The 22,311-nt window shown below is 51.9% G+C and overlaps 1 protein-coding gene across 6 annotated transcripts; it reads right to left on the bottom strand.

Annotated features, from left to right (window-relative positions):
* Nucleotides 1-9: 9 nt before the first annotated feature.
* Nucleotides 10-22,291, bottom strand: Ankrd13b (ankyrin repeat domain 13B). Of its 6 annotated transcripts, XM_070027382.1 has the most exons (16): nucleotides 18,568-18,655; nucleotides 17,478-17,645; nucleotides 7,620-7,755; nucleotides 7,384-7,508; nucleotides 7,253-7,298; nucleotides 6,532-6,675; nucleotides 6,258-6,447; nucleotides 6,114-6,180; nucleotides 4,584-4,665; nucleotides 3,324-3,388; nucleotides 3,002-3,132; nucleotides 2,728-2,885; nucleotides 2,222-2,374; nucleotides 1,936-2,099; nucleotides 1,789-1,865; nucleotides 10-1,451 (listed from the first exon to the last, which is right to left on the bottom strand). In XM_070027382.1, exons 2-16 carry the CDS (start codon nucleotides 17,580-17,582, stop codon nucleotides 998-1,000), a joined length of 2,097 nt encoding a protein of 698 aa, XP_069883483.1. In that variant the 5' UTR covers nucleotides 17,583-17,645; nucleotides 18,568-18,655; the 3' UTR covers nucleotides 10-997. The 6 variants fall into 6 exon arrangements, with proteins under 6 accessions (XP_069883483.1, XP_069883484.1, XP_069883482.1 ...); XM_070027383.1 differs by lacking the exons at nucleotides 17,478-17,645; nucleotides 18,568-18,655 and adding an exon at nucleotides 22,211-22,291 and having other exon boundaries at nucleotides 7,384-7,500; XM_070027381.1 differs by lacking the exons at nucleotides 17,478-17,645; nucleotides 18,568-18,655 and adding an exon at nucleotides 18,917-19,140.
* Between the last annotated feature and the right edge of the window lie 20 nt (nucleotides 22,292-22,311).

Raw genomic sequence — 22,311 nt, 5'->3', positions numbered from 1 at the left:
AAGAAAATCTTCATTTTGAAGCCTCTTTTATTTGTGCCTCATAATCAGTCTGGTGCCCCTGGCATCAGGAAAGGGAGTGGGAAGGACATTTTTGTTGTTGTTGTTGTTGCTCTTTTCTTCTGTCCCCTTCTAAGCCTCACTGGCTGAGCAGAAAGGCCAGTACAAGAGGCCATGGACAAGAGTGTGCGGTGGGCCCCTGCCCCTGGCAGGGCCTGTGCTTCTGTGGTAGGTGGGGAGAGCCGGGGGTTAGCACCATTGGATGAAGGGTTAGTCAGCCCCCAGAGCGAGGACAAGGATGCACAACCACAGAGGGCTAGCAGCAGCTGGTGGGAAGGGTAGGTGGTGGTGCCAGGGTCCTCGGCAACCCCTTTGTAGCCAGTTTTGTGTCAGATCTAGTGCTTGCCCCCAGCCCAATACCTTCCCCGCCCCACATACACACTCTTCAAGGCACCACAAAGTAGTCAGGCCTTGCCCAGGCCAGGGGGACGGGGGAGGGGGGCCACCTTGGACATACAACCTGATCATAAAAATGTGCCTTGAGCATGGGGATTCCAACTTCTGGCTGCCCGAGGAGAAGCTGGGACCACCCTGAGACCCAGGATGGGTGTGGGGGTTGAGGAAGCAGGGCACCCCGCTAAGTGCACTTGACGCTGAAATGACGGGATGTGGAGGGCAGGGATGCTGGGCCCCTGATGTGCTGGTCTGTGTCTGGGACAAAGCAGCAACACAGCACACGGGAAGCGCAGCTGCCTCCCAGGGGTGAAGAGCGGAGATGCAAAGGCTTCAGGGGCAGTGTCCTGGAACGGGGTCAGTGAGCGGGAAGGAGGGCCGGCCAGGAGCCAGAGATGAGACAATGCTCCTCTAACAGTTTCCTCTTCAGGACCACCTGGCTCCACCCTTGGGCATATCTGAGCCCACAGAAGTGGATTAGGGGGTCAAGATACAGCCAAAGAGGTTCTGGCAGTTCCAGTTGCCTCCAGGGCCCTGGCATGGAAAGTTATCCCGCACCCAGGTCAAACCCCTCCCCGTCTTGTGCCTGGTGCACTACCACACGCCTGAGGTGGTGGCTCCAGACTTCAGCCGCAGCTCCGCAGGTGCACTGGCCCCGGCTAGTTGCGCTCTGGCCCCGGGTGGGGTGGTGCATGGAGTGGGCGAGGGGCCCAGCAGGGGGCGCTACTGTTCGGTCAACGAGAGCCGCAGAATGCGCTCCAACTCCTCCTCCTCCAGGCGTGCACGCCTCCGCCGCTCCTCCTGCTCCTGCGCAGACAGTTCCATGGCCAGCCGTAGCTGCTCGTCGTAACTCGGGAACATGCGGCCGCTGGAGCCGGGGCCAGGACTGGGCCTTGGACTGGGGACTGGGGCTGGGGGCCCGGGCTGTCGCTGTGGCGTCGGCGGGGCGCTCCTGGGGGCGGGGAGGATTTGTGGAGTGCTCCCTGTGCACCTGCTCTGCTCTAGGGTGAGAGACAGCATGGAGGCCCCAGAGCAGAGCAGGTCCCAACCCCTCTATAGGAGGCACTTAGTTGGGGGCCCCCACCCCAGTGTTACACATCCTGGCCCCAGCATCCTATCTGGTATCCCCTATGAGGATCTGCCCTCTACCTGCTTAGGGGAGCTCTGGCTATGACTCAGCATCAGGAAAGGGTACCAGGTAGGAGCCTTCCTAAAGACTACATGTTCTCTAGGCATAGAAAGGTTCTAGTGTCTTCACTCAGTGTAAGGGGACCACTGAGAGACTCTGTGTGTTCGGTGGGGGTGGGGAGGGTTCTCTTTGGCCTATCATGCACTGACCTGTCCTGTCGGCGACCCTCATAGGACATAGGGTGGGTGCCTGGCTTGCTGTTGGTTAGCGCCTCCCAGATTGTGACCTGGAGGGAGGGGCCTGTTAGCTGTGCAATTCCACACTTTGCATGGCCCGGCGTGGCATCAGGGACACACCTGGTCATACTCACTGCCCGCCTCAAGCAGGCTCTGCTGAATGGCAAACTGCAGCAGGTCGTCGTCATCGTCCCGGGCTGTTGCCTCTCGCTGGCCACCCAGCACACTGTAGCCACGTGGTGCTTCGAACAAGGCTGGGGAGATCTCACAGCTGCGGCATGAGGCTGGGGAAGGATCTGAGGGTCAGGCATGCTGGGCCTACCCCTCCAGGCTGCCCTAGAGCAGCATGGGGGTGGAACTGAGTTGAATTCAGAGAGGGCAAGATTGTGAGGGGTGTGAGTCTTACTTGTAGAGCTGGAACTGCTGACACTGGAGGAGTCACTACCTGGGGAGGGGGTCTCGCTGCTGGGGCTGCCTCGGACGGAAGGCACAGGCTCGTCGCAGCCATTGAGGTTCCCAAAGGTAATGCGGGCATTGAGGATGTGGAAGATTGGAATTTCTGGGGATGAGAGAAGCATCAGGCACTGCACACACACAGCCCCCCCATCACACTTCAGGGCTGCTCCCCTGACCTCATTTGAACTCCATCCTACCCTCTGAAAGTGCTAAAGGAAGTGGTGGTGTGTAGGGATCAAGTTTATTTCTCAACAAACTTCTTTTTTGTCAGTCATGGGGCTTGAACTCTGGGCACTGTCCCTGAGCTCTTCAGCTCAAGGCTAGCACTCTACCACTTGAGCCACAGCACCACTTCTGACTTTTTCTGCTTATGTGATACTGAGGAATTGAACCCAGGGCCTCATGCATGCGAGGCAAGCGCTCTACCACTGAGCCACCTTCCCAGCCCCTTCTCACCAATCTTGACTGGGAAGCCAGGAGGCAGACGCAGGGTGATGAAGTCCCGGAGCTTGGCAAAAAGCGCATTGCTAACAGCCATGAGGTCAATGATGGGGGCCACCTGCTCACACAGGGACAGGGGGTGCTCCTCACACAGCCACAGCTTAGCCTTGAACCTGCCCCCAAGATCCGAAGGGGTAAGGGTTGCTGCAGGAAGGATTCTGTGGCCTCCCAGCACCTCTGGGAGTTCGATCCCTGCCCACCCCTCCCACGCAGAAGCTGGGGGCCTCACTTTTGTGTCTTGGTGGTCAGTTCCATGGGACGGCCCATGTCCCGGTTGCCAAGCTCGAAGTTGGGGTTGAAGTATTCTTCTGCAGTGATGGCAGTGGGGTTGGCTTGGCTCAGGGTCTGAGTAATCAAGGTCTATACCACATGGGAGAGACCATGAGTTCTCAATCCAATGCCAGGGAGCTTCTTGGTACCACAGAGCCCCAGCTCTCCTCCCTGCCAATGTGGAGCTGACATGGCCTTGGGCATTGTGGAGACACATATAGACCAAGCTTCCTAAGCCATATCCATACCCCTCCACAGTGATGGCCCTGGTACACACTCACCCCATTTTGAGGCCCACCATGCTGCTCAGCAATTCCCAGGAAAGACTGCAGAGGTGTCTTACAACCTATAAGAAATGTGGTATCTCAGGACACTCAACCCCACACACATGGGTACCTCCTTAGAAGTGACAACACCCAGGACCTAGGAAGGAGGCTGGTCCCTGGAAGGGGGGGCGGGGGGGAAGGAGGCAGCTTGCTCACACAACATCCCCAAGCATCTTCATCTAAAGGCCACTAAAGACTTTAAGGGACAGGGCCCTGACCACTGCAAGCATAACTGGAATAAAAGGCTTCCAAAGCCTTCCCTGGGTGGTGCTACTGGACACAAGTGTCTATTTGTTCTCCTGTGATGTAGGAATTATGCATTTCTGTTTGAGACAGGTTAACTTATGCCCAGAGAATCTAATACATATGGACACATAGAATCAGTAACAGGCTCCCCTGACTTTCTACCCAGGCCATATCACAGTACACTAGACTAGCTGATAAATGGCATGCATGATATCTCTTCCACTCCTTTTTTTTTTTCTTTTACTTTTTTTGTCAGTCATGAAGCTCGAACTCTGGGCCTGGGCACTATCACTCAGCACTTCAGCTCAAGGCAAGCACTCTACCACTTGCGCCACAGAGCTGCTTCTGGTTTTCTGAGTGGTTTACTGGAGATAAGAGTCTCTTGGAGCCGGGTGCCCTTGGCTCACGCCCGTAATCCTACCTACTCAGGAGGCTGAGATCTGAGGATCGAGGTTCAAAGCCAGCCCGGGCAGGAAAGTCTGTGAGACTCTTATCTCCAATAAACCACAAGAAAACCAGAAGTGTTACTGTGATTAAAGTGGTAGAGCGCTCGCCTTCTGCTGAAGAGCTGAGGGACAGCGCCCAAGCCCAGAGTTCAAGCCCCACGACTGAAAAAAAAAAAGTCTCTCGGACTTTCCTGCCCAAGCTGGCTTTGAACCGTGATCCTCAGATCTCAGCCTCCTGAGTAGCTAGGATTACAGGTGTGAGCCACCAACGCCTGGCCTCTCTTCTACTCCTAAATGCAGGCATTATTAATCAATTGTGGTATGCCTGTCTGCTGAGCTTAAGTAAGTCCTAAGAATCTTAGTACACTAGGCAGCTGCAGTGACTTGGCACTTCAAATGTTTGCCTGAATAGGCCATCCTGGCTATTGCTGGGCTGCCAAAAGGAATACTGAAATGGGTTCTGAGTGGAATCTACTTCCTCCAGTCCTGCAGTACTTCTTCCCATCCACCTTGGCCTCATTACCTTTGACCTTGCCCTTGTGCTGTTCTGAAAGATGTTCTGTCCGAGTCCGTGTGATGAGTTCTACATTGGAGGCCCCATATACCTGAGGACACAGAAAAAGTGGCTGTGTGCAATAAAAGGTCCTGGAGTGGCTCTTTGCTCTGGTTCCCAGGCCTTTGGGGAAGTAAATAGATCTTTCATTCATTAAACAAATATTTTTGTCTTGCTGGGGAACCCAGCCCAAAACACTTTGCATGTGTGTTGGTATGTGCTGGTACTAGGATTTGAAGTTCAAGGTCTTCTGCTCTGGCCTGGCTCTTTTGCTCAAGACTAGTGCTCTACCACTTGACCCACACCGCTGCTTCCAGATTATTGCTGGTCAATTGAAGATAAGAATCTTTGGGCTGGGAATGTAGCTTAATAGTGGAGTGCTTGCCTAGCATACATGAAGTCCTGGGTTTGATTCCTTAGTACCACATAAACAGAAAAGGCCAGAATTGGCACTATGGTTCAAGTGGTAGAGCGCTAGCCTTGAGCAAAAAGAAGCTCAGGGACAGTGCTCAGGCCCTGAGTTCTAGTCCCAGGACTGGCAAAAAAAAAAAAAAAAAAGCCAGGCACCAGTAGCTGCCTGTAATCCTAGCTACTTAGAGGTTCAGATCTGAGGACTGCGGTTCAAAGCCAGCCCAGGCAAGAAAGTCTGTGAGACTCTGATCTCCAATTAACCACCAGAAAACCAGAAGTGGTGCTGTGGCTCAAGTAGCAGAGCACTCACCTTGAGCTGAAAGCTGAGAGACAGCATCCAGGCCTAGAGTTCAAGGCCCATGACCGACAAAAAAAAAAAATCTTGGATTTGTCTGCACAGGCTGGCTTTGAACCTCTATATTCATTCAGGTCTCAATCTCCCAAGTAGCTAGGATTAAGGCATAAGCCACCAGCACCTGGCTTAACACACAGTTCTGTGCTGGTCATGGGGCTTGAACTCAGGGCCTGGACTCTGTCCCTCAGCTTTTGTGCTTAAGACTAGCACTCTACTTGAGTCACAGCTCCACTTCCAGCTTTGAACTGCAATCCTCAGATCTCAGCCTCCTGAGTAGCTAGGATAATAGGTGTGAGCCACCGGCACCTGGCTTAACACACATTTTTTGAGACGCCTTTCCATGCCATCCTTGGAGGTGACCACTAGACATACAATGATGAGCAAGCCAAACCCAATCCCTGTCCTCACGAGTCAGTCTAGCTTGGTATTACCATTTCAAGATGAAAAACATTAAAGCTGAAATGGGATACAGGGAAAGAACCCAGGCCACATGTGTGAAAGGGAGGCAAGAGCACCTGTGTGGCGAGAGGACTAAGTACATACAGCTATCTAACGCTGGAACTGTGCCAGGGACAGGAATATGGTAAATGCCCATCCCCTGAAGTAAGCATTATTCTAAGGCTCTTGCTTGCATGCTGTATTGCCTCTGAGCCTGTAAACTAGGAAGGCTGGTCAGGAGCCCCCTGTCCAGTCCAGTCCTAATCATGTATGTTACTGGCTCTGGCAGGTCTCACCTTGGCTTCATACCCATTCACTATCTCTGTCTTCTCGCTGCGCCAGCCCAGGATGCCGGTCTTGTTCCTGAGGAAGTAAAGTAGTCTATGTGATGTGGGAACCCAGGAGGCTAGCTGCAGGCTGGCCAGGTGATTCCCACTCACCTCTCAAAGGAGATGTTTTTGGTGTCAAGCTGCGTAGTGACAACAGGTGCAGTGAGGCGGCTCAGCACCTGCTCCTCTGTAGGCTGGGCCGCCGCCAGCAGCAGCTCCCGGTCTTGCCCCGCCAGTGCCAATGTCTCTGTGTATACTACCCGGCGGTCGTGGTCAATCTCCATGACTATGGCACTTGTGTCTGGCAGCCACAGAACAGCACAGGGGGTGAGACTGGCACAAGGCTTTGTCCCATCCTCTCTGCCCCACCTCTTGCTTGCCTGACCTTGACCCCTAAAGACGAAGCTTCGGTTCCCTCGCTGCCATGTCATGTGATCAAAGCCCAGGAGCGTGGTGTCTACCCTCAAGTTCTGCCCACTCTTCCATACTTTGTAGGTGTCACTAGGGCAGATCTTGGACACCAGGGGCACTAGGTGGAAATGAAGGTCAGAGGTGACTTCAGTATGTATGACCTACACAGCCTGGACCAGAGCTTAGGGCATAGGAGTTAGAGACAATGTTGTGGTTAGAAAAGGGGGAGGTCACTGGTAGGAGAGAAGATTCTCCTTCCACTTCTACCCCCAACAAATACAGCCACATTCCCTCAGATGCAAAGAGCAGAAGGTTGGGGACAGGCAAGACTTGGCCACTACTAAGTCTATGGCAGCCACTGCATATTAATTCATTCACTCACCCTCTCTTCCACGCTGTCAATATTTATTGAACACCTACTACATGCTAGGCACTATTCCAGTCCACAGGGATACAACATTGAACCAGACAGGACTCGTGCCCTCTGACACTTACCTTCCAGCATGGGAGTGAACCAGCAAATCACTACTGAGAGAAAGAATTAATAGAGGAAAAGGACAGTGTCTGGGGTACTCTGAAGACTCCTAGCTGAGGAGGTGGCATTAAGCTGAGAGCTAGAAGAGAAGCAGCCCCACAAAGGGCAATGGGAGGGTGTACCAGGCAGGACGCAGACCCATCCACCCCTCCCCTCTTACCCCAGCTAGTGAACTCCCACTTCATCTCCACGTAGAAGTCCTGGGCCTGAAGGATAACAAGGAGAGGAACTGAGCCAGCACTAGAAATGGCGTGCAGGGCTCCGGTGGGGAGGCAGGAGGTCAGGCCTCACCTTGCGCAGTTTCTCCAGGAGCACAGGGATGCCTGCCAGCCGCTTCACCACCCGCTGGTAGTCCCGGTACCGCAGCACCAACTGCACCAGCTCCAAGTCCCGGGTACTCACAGCCTCCTGCAGCACTGGGCAAAGGGAGGTAAGGTTACAGGGCAGGACACTGCAGCCAACCCCGGGGGAGTTCCTGATACTGGGGACACCCTGGCTGTGGAGCCAGGGTTAACAGGGGTGCCCACCTGTCCAGCCACTGCGATTCTCCCTGCCCACATCTGCACCATGAGCCAGAAGCACCCGAGCACACTCCAGGTGCCCCAGTGTGGTGGCCAGGTGCAGGGGAGTCCGACCACGGGGATCCAGCTGCTCGATGTCCACCTGGAGGAAGTGAAGACGTAGCCCTGATCACTTTTGAGGCGGCTGGCCTGAGCCTCGCAGCCCTTCAGCAGGCAGCAACTCTGGCTGTGTCACAAAGTTGACATCATGAGCTGCAGCCAGGTAAGAGGAGCTAAGAAGACAGGGCAGAAAGAAACACTGGGTGAGGGGAAGGACTTCCTCCTTTCCTGTCCACCTAGGACCACACAGGTTCAGTAATACCTTGATAGCAACAGAAGAACATGTTGAGAGCACAACTTCAAAGACATGCCTTATGCCAGGGAGACACTATGTATTAACAATTTGCAAACGTTCTATTATTTTATGTATTTATTTTTGTTGGTCGTGGGGCCTGAACTCTGGGCCTGGGCGCTGTCCCTCAGCTCTTCAACTCAAGGCTAGCACTCTACCACTAGAGCCACAGCACCACTTCTGGCTTTTTCTGCTTATGTGGTACTGAGGAATCGAACCCAGGGCCTCATGCATGCAAGGCAAGCACTCTACCACTGAGCCACCTTCCCAGACTGTCCTATTATTTTATTATGGCATGATTATGTGGCATGAGACTTTTGCTGTGTGATAAAATCATATATGTTAAATGCAAGTATTTAAATATATCACAGGAGTCTATGACTTAAAGTTAAATACAGCAAACTGACCATATGCATGTAACTTCTCCTTCCTTGCCAAAACTTGACTGAAATGCCAGTAAAAGGTTTCTCTTTCAGCCATGATGAGACAGCTGAAATTCCACTCCCACCATAAAATAGCTAAATGAGAGAATGACAATCTGAAATAATTCCTTCCAGACACTAGAGTGTAAGACTGGGATCTCTGGATTAAGTAACCAAAACAATCAATGACTATTGATTTTATTATTGTTATTATTTTACTACTGATTGGTTCTATGACTTCCCTGGTTTCTGTCTGGAGGAATACTCCAGCATGTAATTCAGAAGGGGAATCCCCAGCAGAGCTTGGTGGTCTTACTGAATTGTGGAGACAGAGACAAGGCTCCAAGGATGCTGAGGTAACTAGATAGTGAAGGGCAGAGTTCTACAAGGGCATGCGCCTTTCCAAAAAAAAAAAAAAAAGTTCCCTTGAATCTTTGCTGATTATTAAACTTTTTATATATATAGTAAGATAGTGTAAAAAAGAGCTATTGATAAATTCTCAGAAATCCCAGAAGTGTTATGCCTTAATAGTAGGGCTAAACTAACCCTAGAGAAAAGGCCCACCTAGACCCACCCTAACAAATTGAAACACCCTCAAAAAGATCATATTCATTTATTTGCAAGCATTTTATTTAGTTTGCCAGAACAAAGCCTAGCACTCTCTAAAGGAAGAACAAAAAAATCCAGCTGCTTAGTGTCCAATGTCAGGTTAAAAATTACTGGTAATGTAGCTCAGTGCTAGAGCACTTACCCATCATGTAGTGTGAGGCCCTGTGTTCAGTCCCGGGAACTAGAAAAATTAGAGGGAAAAAAACAAAAATGCTAGAAACGAGGCCAGGCTCGATGGCTCACACTTGTAATCCTAGTTAGCTGGGAGGCAGAGATTGGAAGGATCATGGTTTGAGGACAGCCTAGGTGAAAAGACCTGGGCATGGTGGTAGAGACTTGTAATCTCAGCTACAAGATCTTCCTACATAAGTAGGTAGGAGGATTTCAATCTGAGGCCTGCTCTGAGGAAAAACATGAGACAGAAGAAGGAAGGAAGGAAGGGAGGGAGGGAGGGAGGGAGGGAGGGAGGGAGGGAGGGAGGGAGGGAAAGGAAAAAAGAAAGGAGAAAGAAAGAAAGAAAGAAAGAAAGAAAGAAAGAAAGAAAGAAAGAAAGAAAGAAAGAAAGAAAGAAAGAAAAGAAAAGAAAAGAAAAGAAAGAAGCAAACAAGCAAGCAATAATGGACTTAGGGCATGGCTCAAGTTGCAGATTAGTAGGTACAAGTCCATGAGTTCAAATTCCAGTACTGCCAAAAAAAAAAAAAAAAAAAAAAAAAGTATTAGAAATCAGGCACTAGTAGCTCACATCTGTAATCCTAGCTACTCAGGAGGCTGAGATCTAAAGACTGTAGTTTGAAGCCAGCGCAGGCAGGAAAGACCATGAGACTCTTATCTCTAATAAACTTCCAGAAAACCAGAAGTGGCACTGTGGCTCAAGAGTGCCTTGAGCTGAAGAGCTAAGGGACAGCTCCCAGGCCCAGAGTTCAAGCCCCACAACTGACCAAAACAAGAAATTAAGAATTTATATATTTTTTTCAAAAAAGATCACTGAATTTGAAAACAACAACAGAACTTATACAAAGGAGAAAACAGGTACTGTAAAAAAAAAAAAATCAGAGTCTCAGTCATTTGTGAAATACTGTCCAGAATTCTACCATATGTATAACTGGAATCCTGATATGGACATAGAGGAAATAAGACATATGTAAAAAAAGGACAAAATTTTCCAATTTTATTTGGGGGGGGGGTCAGTTGTGGGGCTTAAACTCCATGTCTGAGCACTGTCCCTAAGCTCTTTTGTTCATGGCTAACACTCTACTACTTTGAGCCACATTGTCACTTCCAGTTTTCTGGTGGTTAATTGGAGGTAGGAGTCTCATAGGGACTTTCTGCCTGAGCTGGTTTTCAACCACAATCCTCAGATCTCAGCCTCCTGAAGTTAGGATTACAGGCATGAGCCACTGGTGCCTGGCTCAAATATTTTTTATTTGGTTGAGATAGAGTGTCACTATGTAGTCCCAGGCTGGCCTTAAAACTTGCAATTCTCCTGCCTCTGTCTCCCAAGTGCTAATTATTTTTTTTCCAATTTGATTTAAAAACTATTTTGTTGGGGTGAATAATAGGGCCTCATACAACATCTGTCCATATCCTAACCCTCAGAACCTGTCCTTGCGGCCTTATTTGGGACCAACATCTTTATAGATAAAATTATGTTAAGGATTTCAAGAAAACATCATCCAGGATAATCTTGGTTGTTTCAGAATCCAATGACTAGTGTCTATAAAACACACAGCCTGGGCCTCAGGCCCATGCCTATAATCCTAGCTACTTTGAGCTTGTGGCTCCAGGTGGTAGAAAACTAGCCTTGAAGGAAAAAGCTCAGGGACAGTACCCAGGCACTGAGTTCAGAAGGCCATGTGAAATCCGAGGCAAAGAGTCTGTGTTAAACAACCAGGACTAAGGAATGCCTAGTATCACCAGAACCTGGAGGAGGCAAGGTAGGAGGCCCCTCAAGCCTTTGGAGGGAGTACAGCCTGTCAACTTTGGACCTTCAGAAAAGAGAATAAATTTTTGTTATTTTTAAGCTACCAAGTTCATGGTAAATTGTAATGAAATGATAATTTGTTAATACAATGATAAACCTACAGAACCAAGAAACTCAATGACCCTCTTTTTTTTTGTTGTTGTTGGCTGTGGGGCTTGAACTCTGGGCCTGGGTGCCATCCCTCAGCTCTTCAGGTCAAGGCTAGCGCTCTACCACTTGAGCCACAGTGCCACTTCCGGTTTTCTGGTGGTTTACTAGAGATAAGAGTCTCACACTTTCCTGCCTGGGCTAGCTTTGAACTGAGATCCTCAGATCTCAGCCTCCAGAGTAGCTGGGATTACAGGCATGAACCACCAATGCCCAGCATAATGACCCTCAAAGTAAGACAAATACAAAGAAAATTACAGGAAGGTCCCTCTTGAAGAATAAACAGGAATCACTATACACTTCTCATCAGAAAATATGCAAGCCACAATACAATATAGTAAAATCCTTAAAGTGCTGGGGAAAACAAAAAATCCTTACAATGAAAATATTCTTCAAAAATGAAGAAGAAAAACAGACTTTTGCAGACAAAAGCTAAGAGAACTTATTGCCAGAAGATGTGTGGGAAATGTTAAAGGGAATTCTTCAGGTGAAAAAAAAAAAAAAGGATAGCAGATGGAAACTTGGATCTACACAAAGGAACAAAGAATGCCAAAAATGTTAAATCTGCAAGTATAAGAATGTCAGTAAAATATTTAAAACCCACAAGAATAAAGAAGAGATGTCAGCAGATAAGAAATTTCAACACATCTTTAGAACATGGAAAGCAGCATTGCCACTGACAGGAGAACAGAGGAAGGCTAGAACCCTTATCACTAACGAATAAGTGGGCCAAGTCCCAGCTCTTCTAGAAGTTGCAGGACCTATAGGCAGCTAGAGTAAAGCTCAGAGCTAAATGGGGGAGGGGGAGAGCCTAACTAAAACTCAGAAATCTTCTGTTGTTTTTGGTTTTGTTTTTTTCCAGTCCCGGGGCTTGAACTCAGGGCCTGGGCATTGTCCCTGAGCTTCTTTTGCTCAAGGCTAGCACTCTACAACTTGAGCCACAGTGCCACTTCCAGCTTTTTCTATTTACATGGTACTGAGGAATCAAACCTAGGGCTTCATGCATGCTAGGCAAACACTCTACCGCTAAGCGACATTCTCAGCCTGACTTCTGGTCCCTTCTACAACCTCATAAAGCTGAGAGATAACCTCTTAACACAGGATGCCAGGAATTTATTCTTGTGGAAACGGATCATGGCATATGAACCCAGGAACACTGGCCACAAGATCGTGGGGCTAACAACTCATGACCAGTGATGTCCTGATACACTTTAGCTCAAATCCCCCCCGTGGCTTCTTATTGTCTTTACCATAAAATTCAGCAGTCCTGGGCTGCTCTTCAAAGTCATCTGCTCTCCAGACTCCCCTCCACTCACACTACTGGCTTTCCTTGGAAGGAGCTCTTAAGATAACCTAGTGCCATGGTTTGGATGTCGTTTGTCCCCTAAAGGTTCATGTGCTGGAAACTTGGTCCCCGATGAAGTAATGGACAGAGGTGGCTAGATGGAGGTGGTCAGGTCATGGGCACCCCAGAAAGGAGCCATGATGCCCTCCTACTAGAATAGGTCAGGTCTCCTAGGACTAGATTAGTTCCCACTGGTAGGAAAATGATTTTAAGTAGACTTCAGCTGGCTGGCTTTCTTGGCTGTCTCTTGCTTCTGTTCTCACCCATGTCGGCTCCTTCTGCATTAATTTATCCCCCATGTTGTAACACAGCCAGGGGGCCAGTGCCAGATGCTGGCACCATGCTGTGTGGACTTCTCAGCCACCAGAATCAGGAGCTAAAGAAATCTTATTTCCTTATAAAGTACTCATTTATCTGTGGTTATTTTTTGTTTCTCTGTTTTGTTTTTTGGGGGCCAGTTGTGGGGCCTGAACTCTGGGCCTGGGCACTGTCCCTCAGCTCAAGGCTAGCACTCTACCTCACTTCTGGCTTTTTTCTTTTTGCTTATGTGGTGCTGAGGAATCGAACCCAGGGCCTCACGCATGCAAGGCAAGTGCTCTACCACTGAGCCACCTTCCCAGCCCCCGAGTTTTTTGTTTTCTGCAGTGGTAGGCAGGGCTTAGTGTGCCCCAGGCAAGTGCTCTAACCCTGGCCACACCCCAGGCAATCAGGTGCTCTGTTGTGGCAACACAAACAGACCAGAAGCACCTAAAAGCCACAAAACTGCCTGGCTCACCTCAGGTTGCTGCCCAAACGTGACCTCCTTAGATTAGTCTGCCTTGACAACCCATCTCAGGTGACAGTTGCTACGTATCTATCCACTACCCCTTATTTTGCTCTGGTTCTCTGCCAACACCCAGGCTTGTTTACTTTTTCATTGTCTCTCACTTAGAACATGCCCCTTGCAAGGCAGGGTCCTGCCATCTTCTTCACTAAAAGCCTCTTTGCCCCCAGGCGGCTGGGGACTCATAACTGGGGGGGATGGGGGGAAAGAGGGAGGGAGTGGAACAGATAGATCTGCCTTGGTGACTGTAAGGGGAAACATGAGGAAGGGAAGGTAACAAAGTATAAAGGTGAGCAACTAAGAGATAGTGGTGGAAGTAGATTGGCCACAAATACAGAGGTAACTTACAAAAAAAGAACCCGGAGTTCCAAGGGGTCACCCCAGAAATGAGACCTGGAAGAGGGCGTAGAAAGTCACTCTGGGAAAGCTATTTCTCATGCAAAGCCTTCTAGCAACAACTATGTTAAAACATGTATAAAACTCCTTTGTCAAAAATAAGACATTCTTAATAATTTATATTATTTTTTAACCTGTTGAATTTCTCCAGGTTTAAAAATGTCATTTCTTCTCATTTAAAGAACAAGTTTGGAGCCAGATGCCAGTGGCTCATGCTTGTTTGTTTTTGTCATTTGTGGGGCTTAAATTTAGGGCCTGGGCAATATCCCTGCTCTCTTTTGCTCAAGGCTAGCGTTCTACCACTTTGAATCACAGTTCTACTTCAGACTTTCTGGGGGTAAATTGGAGATAAGTCTTACAGACTTTCCTGCCCTGGCTGGTTTGGAACCGCAATCCTCAGATCTCAGCCTTGAGTAAGCTAGGATTACAAGCATGAGCCACTTAAACTAGGTGCTGGTAGTTTACACCCGTAATCCTACTCAGGAGGTTGAGATCTGAGGATCGCAGTTCAAAGCCAGGCTGGGCAGTAAAGGCCATGAGACTCTCATCTCCAATTAACTTCCAGAAGTGGCACTGTAGCTCAAAGTGGGAGCATTAGCCTTGAGCAAAAGCACTCAGGGATAGTGCTCAGGCCCTGAGTTCAAGCCCCACAACCAACCAAAAAACAAAAAAAGTGTGGTGGATCAAGCCTGTAATCTTAGCTTTTCAGTAGGCTGAGATCTGAGGGTTACGGTTCCAAGCCAGCCTGGGCAAGAAACCCGATACTCTTCTCTCCAATTAACAACCAGAAAAATCAAAAGTGAAGTAGTAGAACATTAGCTGTGAACACAAAAGCTCAGGGACAGTGCCCAGGCCCTGAGTTCAAACCCAGTGACTGACAAAAACAAACAAAAAAAACCCTACATGTATCTGGGCCTTCTCTACCCTTGAACTTTGGCTTGGAGATGTGAGGGTCCACACAAAGAAGGGGGAGTACCCTTTGCTGTCATGGGGTAGGCTAGGCCCCTGGGGTTCCCAACCTAGTAGGGTCCTGAACCTTGCAATGGGAATGGTGGAGAATCCCTGACAGACCCTCTCTGGCTGAAGAAGTCAGGAGGTGGCCTTCCCCATTCCCATCAACTCTGCCCCACATGCTACCTTTGCTAACAAGGCCCCAGGGAACTGGCAGGTTATTCTGCCCAGCCCAGGGACCCAGATGCTGAGCACCCTCCCCTTCAGGTGCCCCAGCTTCAGGCTCTAGAGAGGCTGACAGTATCTACCAGGAGACCTCCTCTCTAAAATTCCTGGGGAGTGCTCCCAAAGTCCACCACAGGGCACCATTGATTCTAAGGTCTACATGGACCCCAATGCACCCAGACAGGCCCTAAAGCAGTTCTCCTCAGGGATCCAGAGCAGGTCCTGCAGTGTAAGTGGCACTTTGCCCTGGATCCAGGTGGGAGAATTCATTAATCTCGTTGGCAAAGGCTTACAGCTGTTTAATTGCTGGAATGAAAAGGTTTTCATGAAACCCAACACCGGGGCATCCCCACCAACTGAATGGAGCCTCTGGTCCCAGCAGGCCTCAGCATGAGTCAAATCTGGGGTCTTTGGAGCTTAGGAGCTGAAGCTTCCTGCCCAGGAGGAAGCATGCACACACAGACACATGCATGCTGGTGTGCACAGGTACCACAGGAAAGGCTCCTTCTGCCTCCACATACATTGCCTGTACCCCTCTAAGAGCACAAGCACACTCATGCCCAGCTGCCTTCTGGCTCTGCAGGAATCTCCTCATGGACACCACCTGTGCTCCTTGCCAACATCTTTGCACTGAACACCTCTTACAACTACTACATGCATTAGGAGGATGTTTTCCAAGCTCCTTTAGCATGGACGGACTCCTTTTGTCAAGTGAAATCTTTCACCAGAGTACAAATTGGTAGACTAAGCTAGGTGCTGGAGAAGAGGCTGCTCAGCCTCTGCTTTAGCCCCTGTCCCCAGGGAAAATTGTAGGAGTCAAGTTTGGTCACTGCTTCTGAGCTTTGCCCCTAACATGAGGTGTGGGCCAGCTAGTCTGAGATCTCTTAAGATGTGAGGGGAGGGAGGCTTCCTCAGGCTGCACAGGGGACCAGAATGGCTGGGGGCCATGCTTCTGACTCTCCTTCCATCCCCACAGCCCCTCCTCTTCATCCCAGAATGCATTGATTTTTGGTTTCTGGGGTTTGTGGCTCCCTCTCCAAGCTTCCTCGCTTACCAATTGTGGTGATGTCCCACACCCAAGACTTCCCACTTGAGGGAGGGGTCACAGGTGCTACCCAAGGTCCTGGACATAACCAGTGGGGCAGTATCTTAGCATGGGGCCCCATCTTGATGGACTCTAGATTGCAAGGATGAATGGGGAGCATAAAGCACAACGGCAGAGACAGCCCCAGAAAGAGAGACATTCTAGGGATCATAGTCAAGTCCCCTACAGAGTCCCTGTTGCCAGGAGAAGAATTCTGCTCCCCTGGCTCTGCCTGCACATGTGCCTCCCACAGGGAGCCAAGCAGTCTAATCCTGTTCCCTCACCCCCAGGGAACAGCAGGGACTCGTGACTCCACAACCAGGGCCATGCCCAAATGGCTGTGCCAGCCCCAAGGCCATGCCAGGCAAGAGGGAACTGGCACATCCACTGGCTATAACTATCTATGTCTCCTAACCTGGCAGGGCATCCAGCAACCATAGTATTGCCAGGCTTCAGCTAGCCCCCTTCCTTTACCTCAGCACCTCCTACCTCCCAGCAAAGCTTGCCAGGACTGAGCCAAGCCCAGAAGTCGGCTCTGAAGGCCACTAAGCTCACTCCCTCCTTGGCCAGCAGGCACTGTCAGACCTGCCTATAGGAGACCTCCGCAGGGCTTTCTTGGAGTGAAACAGAGACAACTATGCCAAGCGAAGGCAGGGAAACCCAGCTGCCAAGTGCTTGAGGAAAGCCTGGCTGTTTTCTGTGGCAGCCGATGCCAGGAGCACCAGAGAGATAGGAGACCCCCCCTTGGAATGCCAAGGGTCTCGGGAGATTTGTCATGTTAGGTGGCTGACACTCAGGTATTTCCCCTGCACCAAACAGAGTCTGATGCCTCAAAGATGAGGCAGTGAACACTGATGAGTGTCACTCTGGGCCAGTCCTGGAGTTGAAGGCACAGCCAAGGGCTTTCTGCCCAGTGTAACTGGCATGCCCCTTCTTGGCACCCAGAGGAAGGCGAGAACTGGCACCTCTGTAGCTGAACAAGGGTTAATATGCCTGGTGCCCTATATTCCCCCTGGATCGAGGACAGGGCAGGTAGTGTCCATTTCAAAGACATTAACTCACCAGGACCAGAATGAGGGAAACCAGGTACTGCTTTCTCAGGCTGCCTGAAGAGAGGACGAAGGTGCTTCTCCAGGCCACCTTTACCTGCAGCAGCTTCTACTCTCTCCTCTCTCTCCCTCTCTCTTTCTCTCAGCCTCCCTTGGCAAAATGGCTGAATACTCCAGAGCTATCAACAGAGAAACCTAAGTGGAAAGGCCATTCTTCCAGGGCATTCTGCCTCTGCAATCTGCAGGAAAAGGAGCACCCACACTCCTCCTAGACGGGAGTGGACTGAGAATCGTTCTCTAGCATTTTAACAATCCTTGGACTTCCATGAAGTTACTCTCAGATCACACTTAAATCCCTCCAGGTGTAACCTGTCAGAATGGGAAAGCAGAGAAGACCAGAGAAGATAGACTGTCTGGATCTCAACACCCTGCCTAGCACACCTGTAATCCAGTCACACCCCGAACAGCATCTCCTTCAGGACAGGTACTGGGCCTTGGGTGTCTTTGTTCCAGAGCACTCCAACCTCTCTTTGTAAGAATTCTCATGGCTGCCAAGCACTTCTTTCAATGATGGATAAACCACTGGACTGGGAAGCAACTTGAAGAATCCTTGTAGAAGCAGAAGTAAAAAGCAAACGGACACCTAGACCAGTCCACAGGCTTGCAGGCCCCAAGACACCACTCACTATTCACTGGGAAATGCTATGCAGAACTGGATGCCACACGGGTCTGGTGGGGGTGGGTGGGGGGAGGCTAAGGGATACACTCCAGAAACACAGTCCAACCCTCCTCTGCCTGATGGCCTGCCCTGGACTTTTTCCCTTGGGAATTGGACAGCTCCTCACACTGAACTTCCATAACTCAGGAAGGTGCCTGGTACATTCCTAGCCCACAGTTCCAGGTATCAGACCCCAATTGAGTCTGGATGGGGAGTAGGGGTGTCCCAACCTTGGCAATAAAGGGCAGCCTGGTCCAGCTCTGCCTATGTCTCTCCACTCTAGAAGAGGTTGGACAATCTACACAGCAGTGCCTACCCTGCAGCCTAGGTAGCAAGAGCAGGAGGACCATAGTGACTAGGGCCTGCCTTTGTCCAGAAGAATGGCCAGGAGACTCCACCCCTTCCCCTATCTTGATGGAGGCCACTACCTAGCCCAAAGCTGGCTGCCCCAAGGTCCTCACCCCCCAGCAGAAACCAGGATGCCCATGCTCTGTGCAGAACCTCAAGCCATTCCTGAGGCCAGTTCCCTCGGGCTTGATCCTCAGTGCCTAGAAGCCAAGCCACAGCCCAGAGGTCAGGCGAGGATCTTCAGCACCTGGACAGGCCCTTCTGGGTTGGGTTCCAGTGGGGTCTTTCCTCCACTCCTCCCATTTCTGAACTGGACTGAGGTCTGAGGGATACAGTGGCAAACAGAGAAAAGCACTCGTCAGGAATAGCGAGGGCACTGGGTGGAGCAGGGATGCCCTGGAGTGTCACGCCGCCCATGTCCTGGTCCTGACCTGCGGCCCCCTTCCCCACGAAGGGCTTTCCCACCTCCGCAAACCCACGCGATGTCGCGGCTCGACTGAACCGGGCGGATTCTCCCCTCACATGGAACCCAGACCGAGCCGGCAGCCCCTCCCCACCGTCCTCGCAGCCCGGACGGCGGAGGGGCAGTGTCCCCCTACCCCAATATAGAAGGGCCTGGGCCACGTGGGGGGCCGCCCGTCGGGGAAGGAGGGGAGCCGACCGGGGCCGCTCCCATCACCCTCTCCTGGTCAACAAGCACAAAAGCCGAGGCAGCAAACAAAGAAGCGCTGCAAAGTCGCTGGGGAGGCGGGACGGCCGGCGCCGCGCCCCCTCCCCACGCGGGGTCCCTGCGGCCCCCCGACGGCGCTCCTACCTGGCCCGCGCGGACCTCCTTCTCCAGCTCGCGGTGGCGGTTGTGCCACACGAGGTAGTGCAGCGGGTATTTGCCCTCGGGCCCCTTCCTGGCGGAGGCGTTGGCAGGGATCATCGCCCGCTCCTCATGCCGGGGCCTCGGCGCCCGGCCCGGGAGGAGGGACGGCGCCAGAGCCGGGGCCCGGAGCCGCGGGGCGGGCGGCGGGCGCTGCCTGCTCGCAGGGCTGCGGCTCGGGCATGTGCGAGCAGCGGCGGCGGCGGCGGCGGCGGCGGGCGGGGGCGGCGTGCCCGGCGTGGTGCGGGCGGCGCGGGCGGCGGGCGTCCTCGCGAGGCGGCGGGCGGCGCGGAGAGGCCCCCTCCCGCACGGGGAGGGAGCGGGCACTCGGCGGCGCGGCGCAGCCTCGCCTCCCACCCCCGCCCCGAAAGACGCCGAGCGGCGGAGGGAGCAGGCGCCCGCCGCGGGCGCGGGGGCGCACGGGACGCTGGCCCCGGGGATGCCTCCGCCGCCGCCGCCGCTGCAGGGATGCACGCCTGCAGCCTCCGGCTCCCCGCAGCCGCATAGCCAGGCCCTCAGCCCGAGCGGCCGGCGAGGGACGCGGTGCGGGGGTGGGGAGGGGGGGGGAACCCGGGTACACCGCGCCGAGTGTTATAGACCGCCCCGGGGCATCATGGGGCTTGTAGTCTGCCTCGTGGAACCGAGAGTATGGAGTGACCGGGGAGGGTCTCACTGTGGGTCTTATTTCCTGAGAAGATGGACAGGGAAATGACAGTGCCCTAACTCCAGGCGGGGCTGGGGCAGGGCCCCATCCTCTGACGTTTTGCCTTTTTCAGGAGAGCCAGAGTGCTCAGGACCTCACTCAGCAGTTTTTGGGTGGAGACGGTCCTTCAGAATTAAGCTTAGGTCCCAAGACCTAAGAAGGATCTGGATGCCAGAATCGTGACAGAGACTCTTGGGAAAGATTCAAGGATCATTAGAGCAGCCAGGGATCTGGTTGAACTATTCGTCTGGGATCTTGCCTGACCTCTTGGAAAATTAAAATCCATCTGCCACATATGACATTGAAAATAGAATGTATGTCCAGTAGAGCGGAAAGGACATCGCTTCCTCCATACACCTGTGCTCGGTTAAGAACAAGGGTGAGGCTGGGCAGAGAATGCAGCAGGTGGCAGCTTCCACTGCATTGGACTCTGGTCGAAGGAAGTGACTCCTCCTGAAATGACCCAGGGCAGACAGGTCCTTCCAAAAGAATCCCTTCCAGAGAGTGTGGTGAAACTGGAATCAGCTCTATGGCTTCCAATCGCAAGCACTGAGAAGGATCAAGAAGTTTAGCTCAATCCTTGGACTTCAATATCAGAGAGAGACTTGAGTTCAAATACCTCCCTACCAATTACTAATGGCTTACCATTTTCCCGAGTTTCTCAGTCCATTTGTAAAATGAGATTGGATACTATCTTCCAGGGTGAACTAAGGATAACAAATGCCCTGGAAACCTCCTCCCTCTTGCAGCCAGGTGGACTGAGAGCCTTCTTGAGTCCACCTTTAAAACAAGGCAGGAATAAGGGATTCTACACCAGCTCCAGCAATGCAAGAAGTGTTGTGTAGGAGGTGCCAGCAAAAGCCTGCAAACTCCCCCCCCCTTCCTCAGGTTTGCGGTTTTCTTGTTTTTGTTTTAGATGTGGTCCTCTCCTCTGCCTCCTCCACACTCTGTGGTGCCAGGCATCCAGAGATTACGGATGGGGAAGGAGAGGGCTGACTGCCTCGCCCCATTCTCCAGTCAGGGAGGAGCCTGCAGCTCAGGGCCACTGCCCACTTTCACCACCAGGCGTCAGCAGAGCGTCGTGACTGCAGCCAGATTTGGGGAGGGGGCTAAGGTTGGGGGTGGGGAAAGAGGGACAATTAGGAGTGGCCAGAAGAATGCCTGTACCGTTTCTCATTAAACTGTTTTTAGAACCCGGTGTGAGATTCCACTTGAGCTATCCTGCTTCCAGCGGTGGTGACATCTCCACTGGGAAATCCAGAAACCCTTTATCTGCAGCTTGGCTGTGACGAGGCTGAAGGTTGAGGAACAAAGTTTTGGACTGTGTGTCTGTGCTTAGGGCCACTCCCAGGTAGTCTCTTGGCCAACCAGAAGATAGGACGAGGTTGAATCATCCTTCCTGGAGCCCGAGACACCGGGAGCTCTACCTGGGTTTGGAGGACAGCCCTCTTTTTGCCAGGCAGCCCTTCACACTAAGCCTAGATCGCTTTCCCTTTGATCTGAGCGCTCAGGCTTGCCACGTGCTTGAGACGCGCCCACACAGCCGAGAAACAAAGACAGCCTAGCGGCAGGGCTGCCAGAAGCCGCCTTGACATTTAATAAATGAAATTCCATAGCTGGGGGTCGATCGAGGGTGAACAGGCGGCCACCGCTTGTGGGCTGCGTGCCCGGTTTGAATTGCCAGGCCACTCCTCCAATCCCCCTCCCTCGCAGGCGCCACTAAAACCAGGGACTCGGTGTGAGAGCAACACCCCGGGCAGGTGGTGCTCCCACACACACCCAGGAGTTAGCTTTGCCTTAGAGAAGCTCCACCAGCTTAGCCGCTGGGGGCGGGGGGGAGGAGAGAGACTGCAAGAAGAATTTTTTTTTAAGGTGTGACTATAAATATATCCTGTGGATCGCGATTTCAAACAAACTTGTCAATCTGGGCTGCAGGGAAAGGCGATGAAGGCTGCTTTGCCCTGTATTTCCCGTGGTGTGACTCACAGCATTACTTGTCTCACCTAGGGAAGGAGCCTGCCGGCCTGCAAATCACGAATGTTTGGGTACTGCTGAGATCTCGACCCACTCAGGCACCTGTACCCAAGGGCTCCCCCCAACCTCTGCCTGTCACTAAGCAGGAATCTCCCCCCCCCCGCCTTTACTGTGATGGGGACTGGGGGGGGGGAACCCACATGCATCCTGAATGTTAGCTCTGCCCTCCACCATGACCCTCTGTGTGAAACCCAGGAAGCTCGTGTGGGTTATATACACCTGTTCTGGATGCACCCCCTTCTGGTAGCTCAGGAGCTGTGGGAACAAGGCAGATGACAAATGGATATTAAGTGCACACGAAGTGGTCTTCCTCTGGCTTGTAGCAAGGATGTAAGGATGGATGATCGCTGTATTTAAAAGTCCAAAGGCACGAGGACACACTGCATGCACCTCTCGAGCACCTGGACTTCCATGTTGTTGGCGGCATGCACACTCAGCAAGGTGTGACCAGCGATCCACCAAGACACAGATGTGAACACATGGAGCTAGGACGTACACCTTACCCCAACCAAAGACAGATGGGCAACCAAGGGTCCAATCCGTTTGACGGGGCGGGGCCCAAGGCCTGTGGCTCCTTCTTCTCATCCCGGTCCTCTCCCCCCCC

The sequence above is a fragment of the Dipodomys merriami genome, unplaced genomic scaffold (assembly GCF_024711535.1).
Source record: "Dipodomys merriami isolate MVZ:Mamm:240054 unplaced genomic scaffold, mDipMer1.0.p SCAF_19, whole genome shotgun sequence".
Taxonomy (NCBI): Eukaryota; Metazoa; Chordata; class Mammalia; order Rodentia; family Heteromyidae; genus Dipodomys; species Dipodomys merriami.
This window is presented reverse-complemented; position numbering and strand designations above follow the sequence as displayed.

Coding starts and splice junctions, on each gene's coding strand:
- Ankrd13b (XM_070027381.1), bottom strand. CDS start 19,030: ATGATCCCTGCCAACGCCTCCGCCAGGAAGGGGCCCGAGGGCAAATAC. Junction 6,181..6,257: donor AAAAACATCTCCTTTGAGAG/GTGAGTGGGAAT, acceptor TTACTTCCTCAG/GAACAAGACCGGCATCCTGG. Junction 4,666..6,113: donor TGAATGGGTATGAAGCCAAG/GTGAGACCTGCC, acceptor CTGTGTCCTCAG/GTATATGGGGCCTCCAATGT.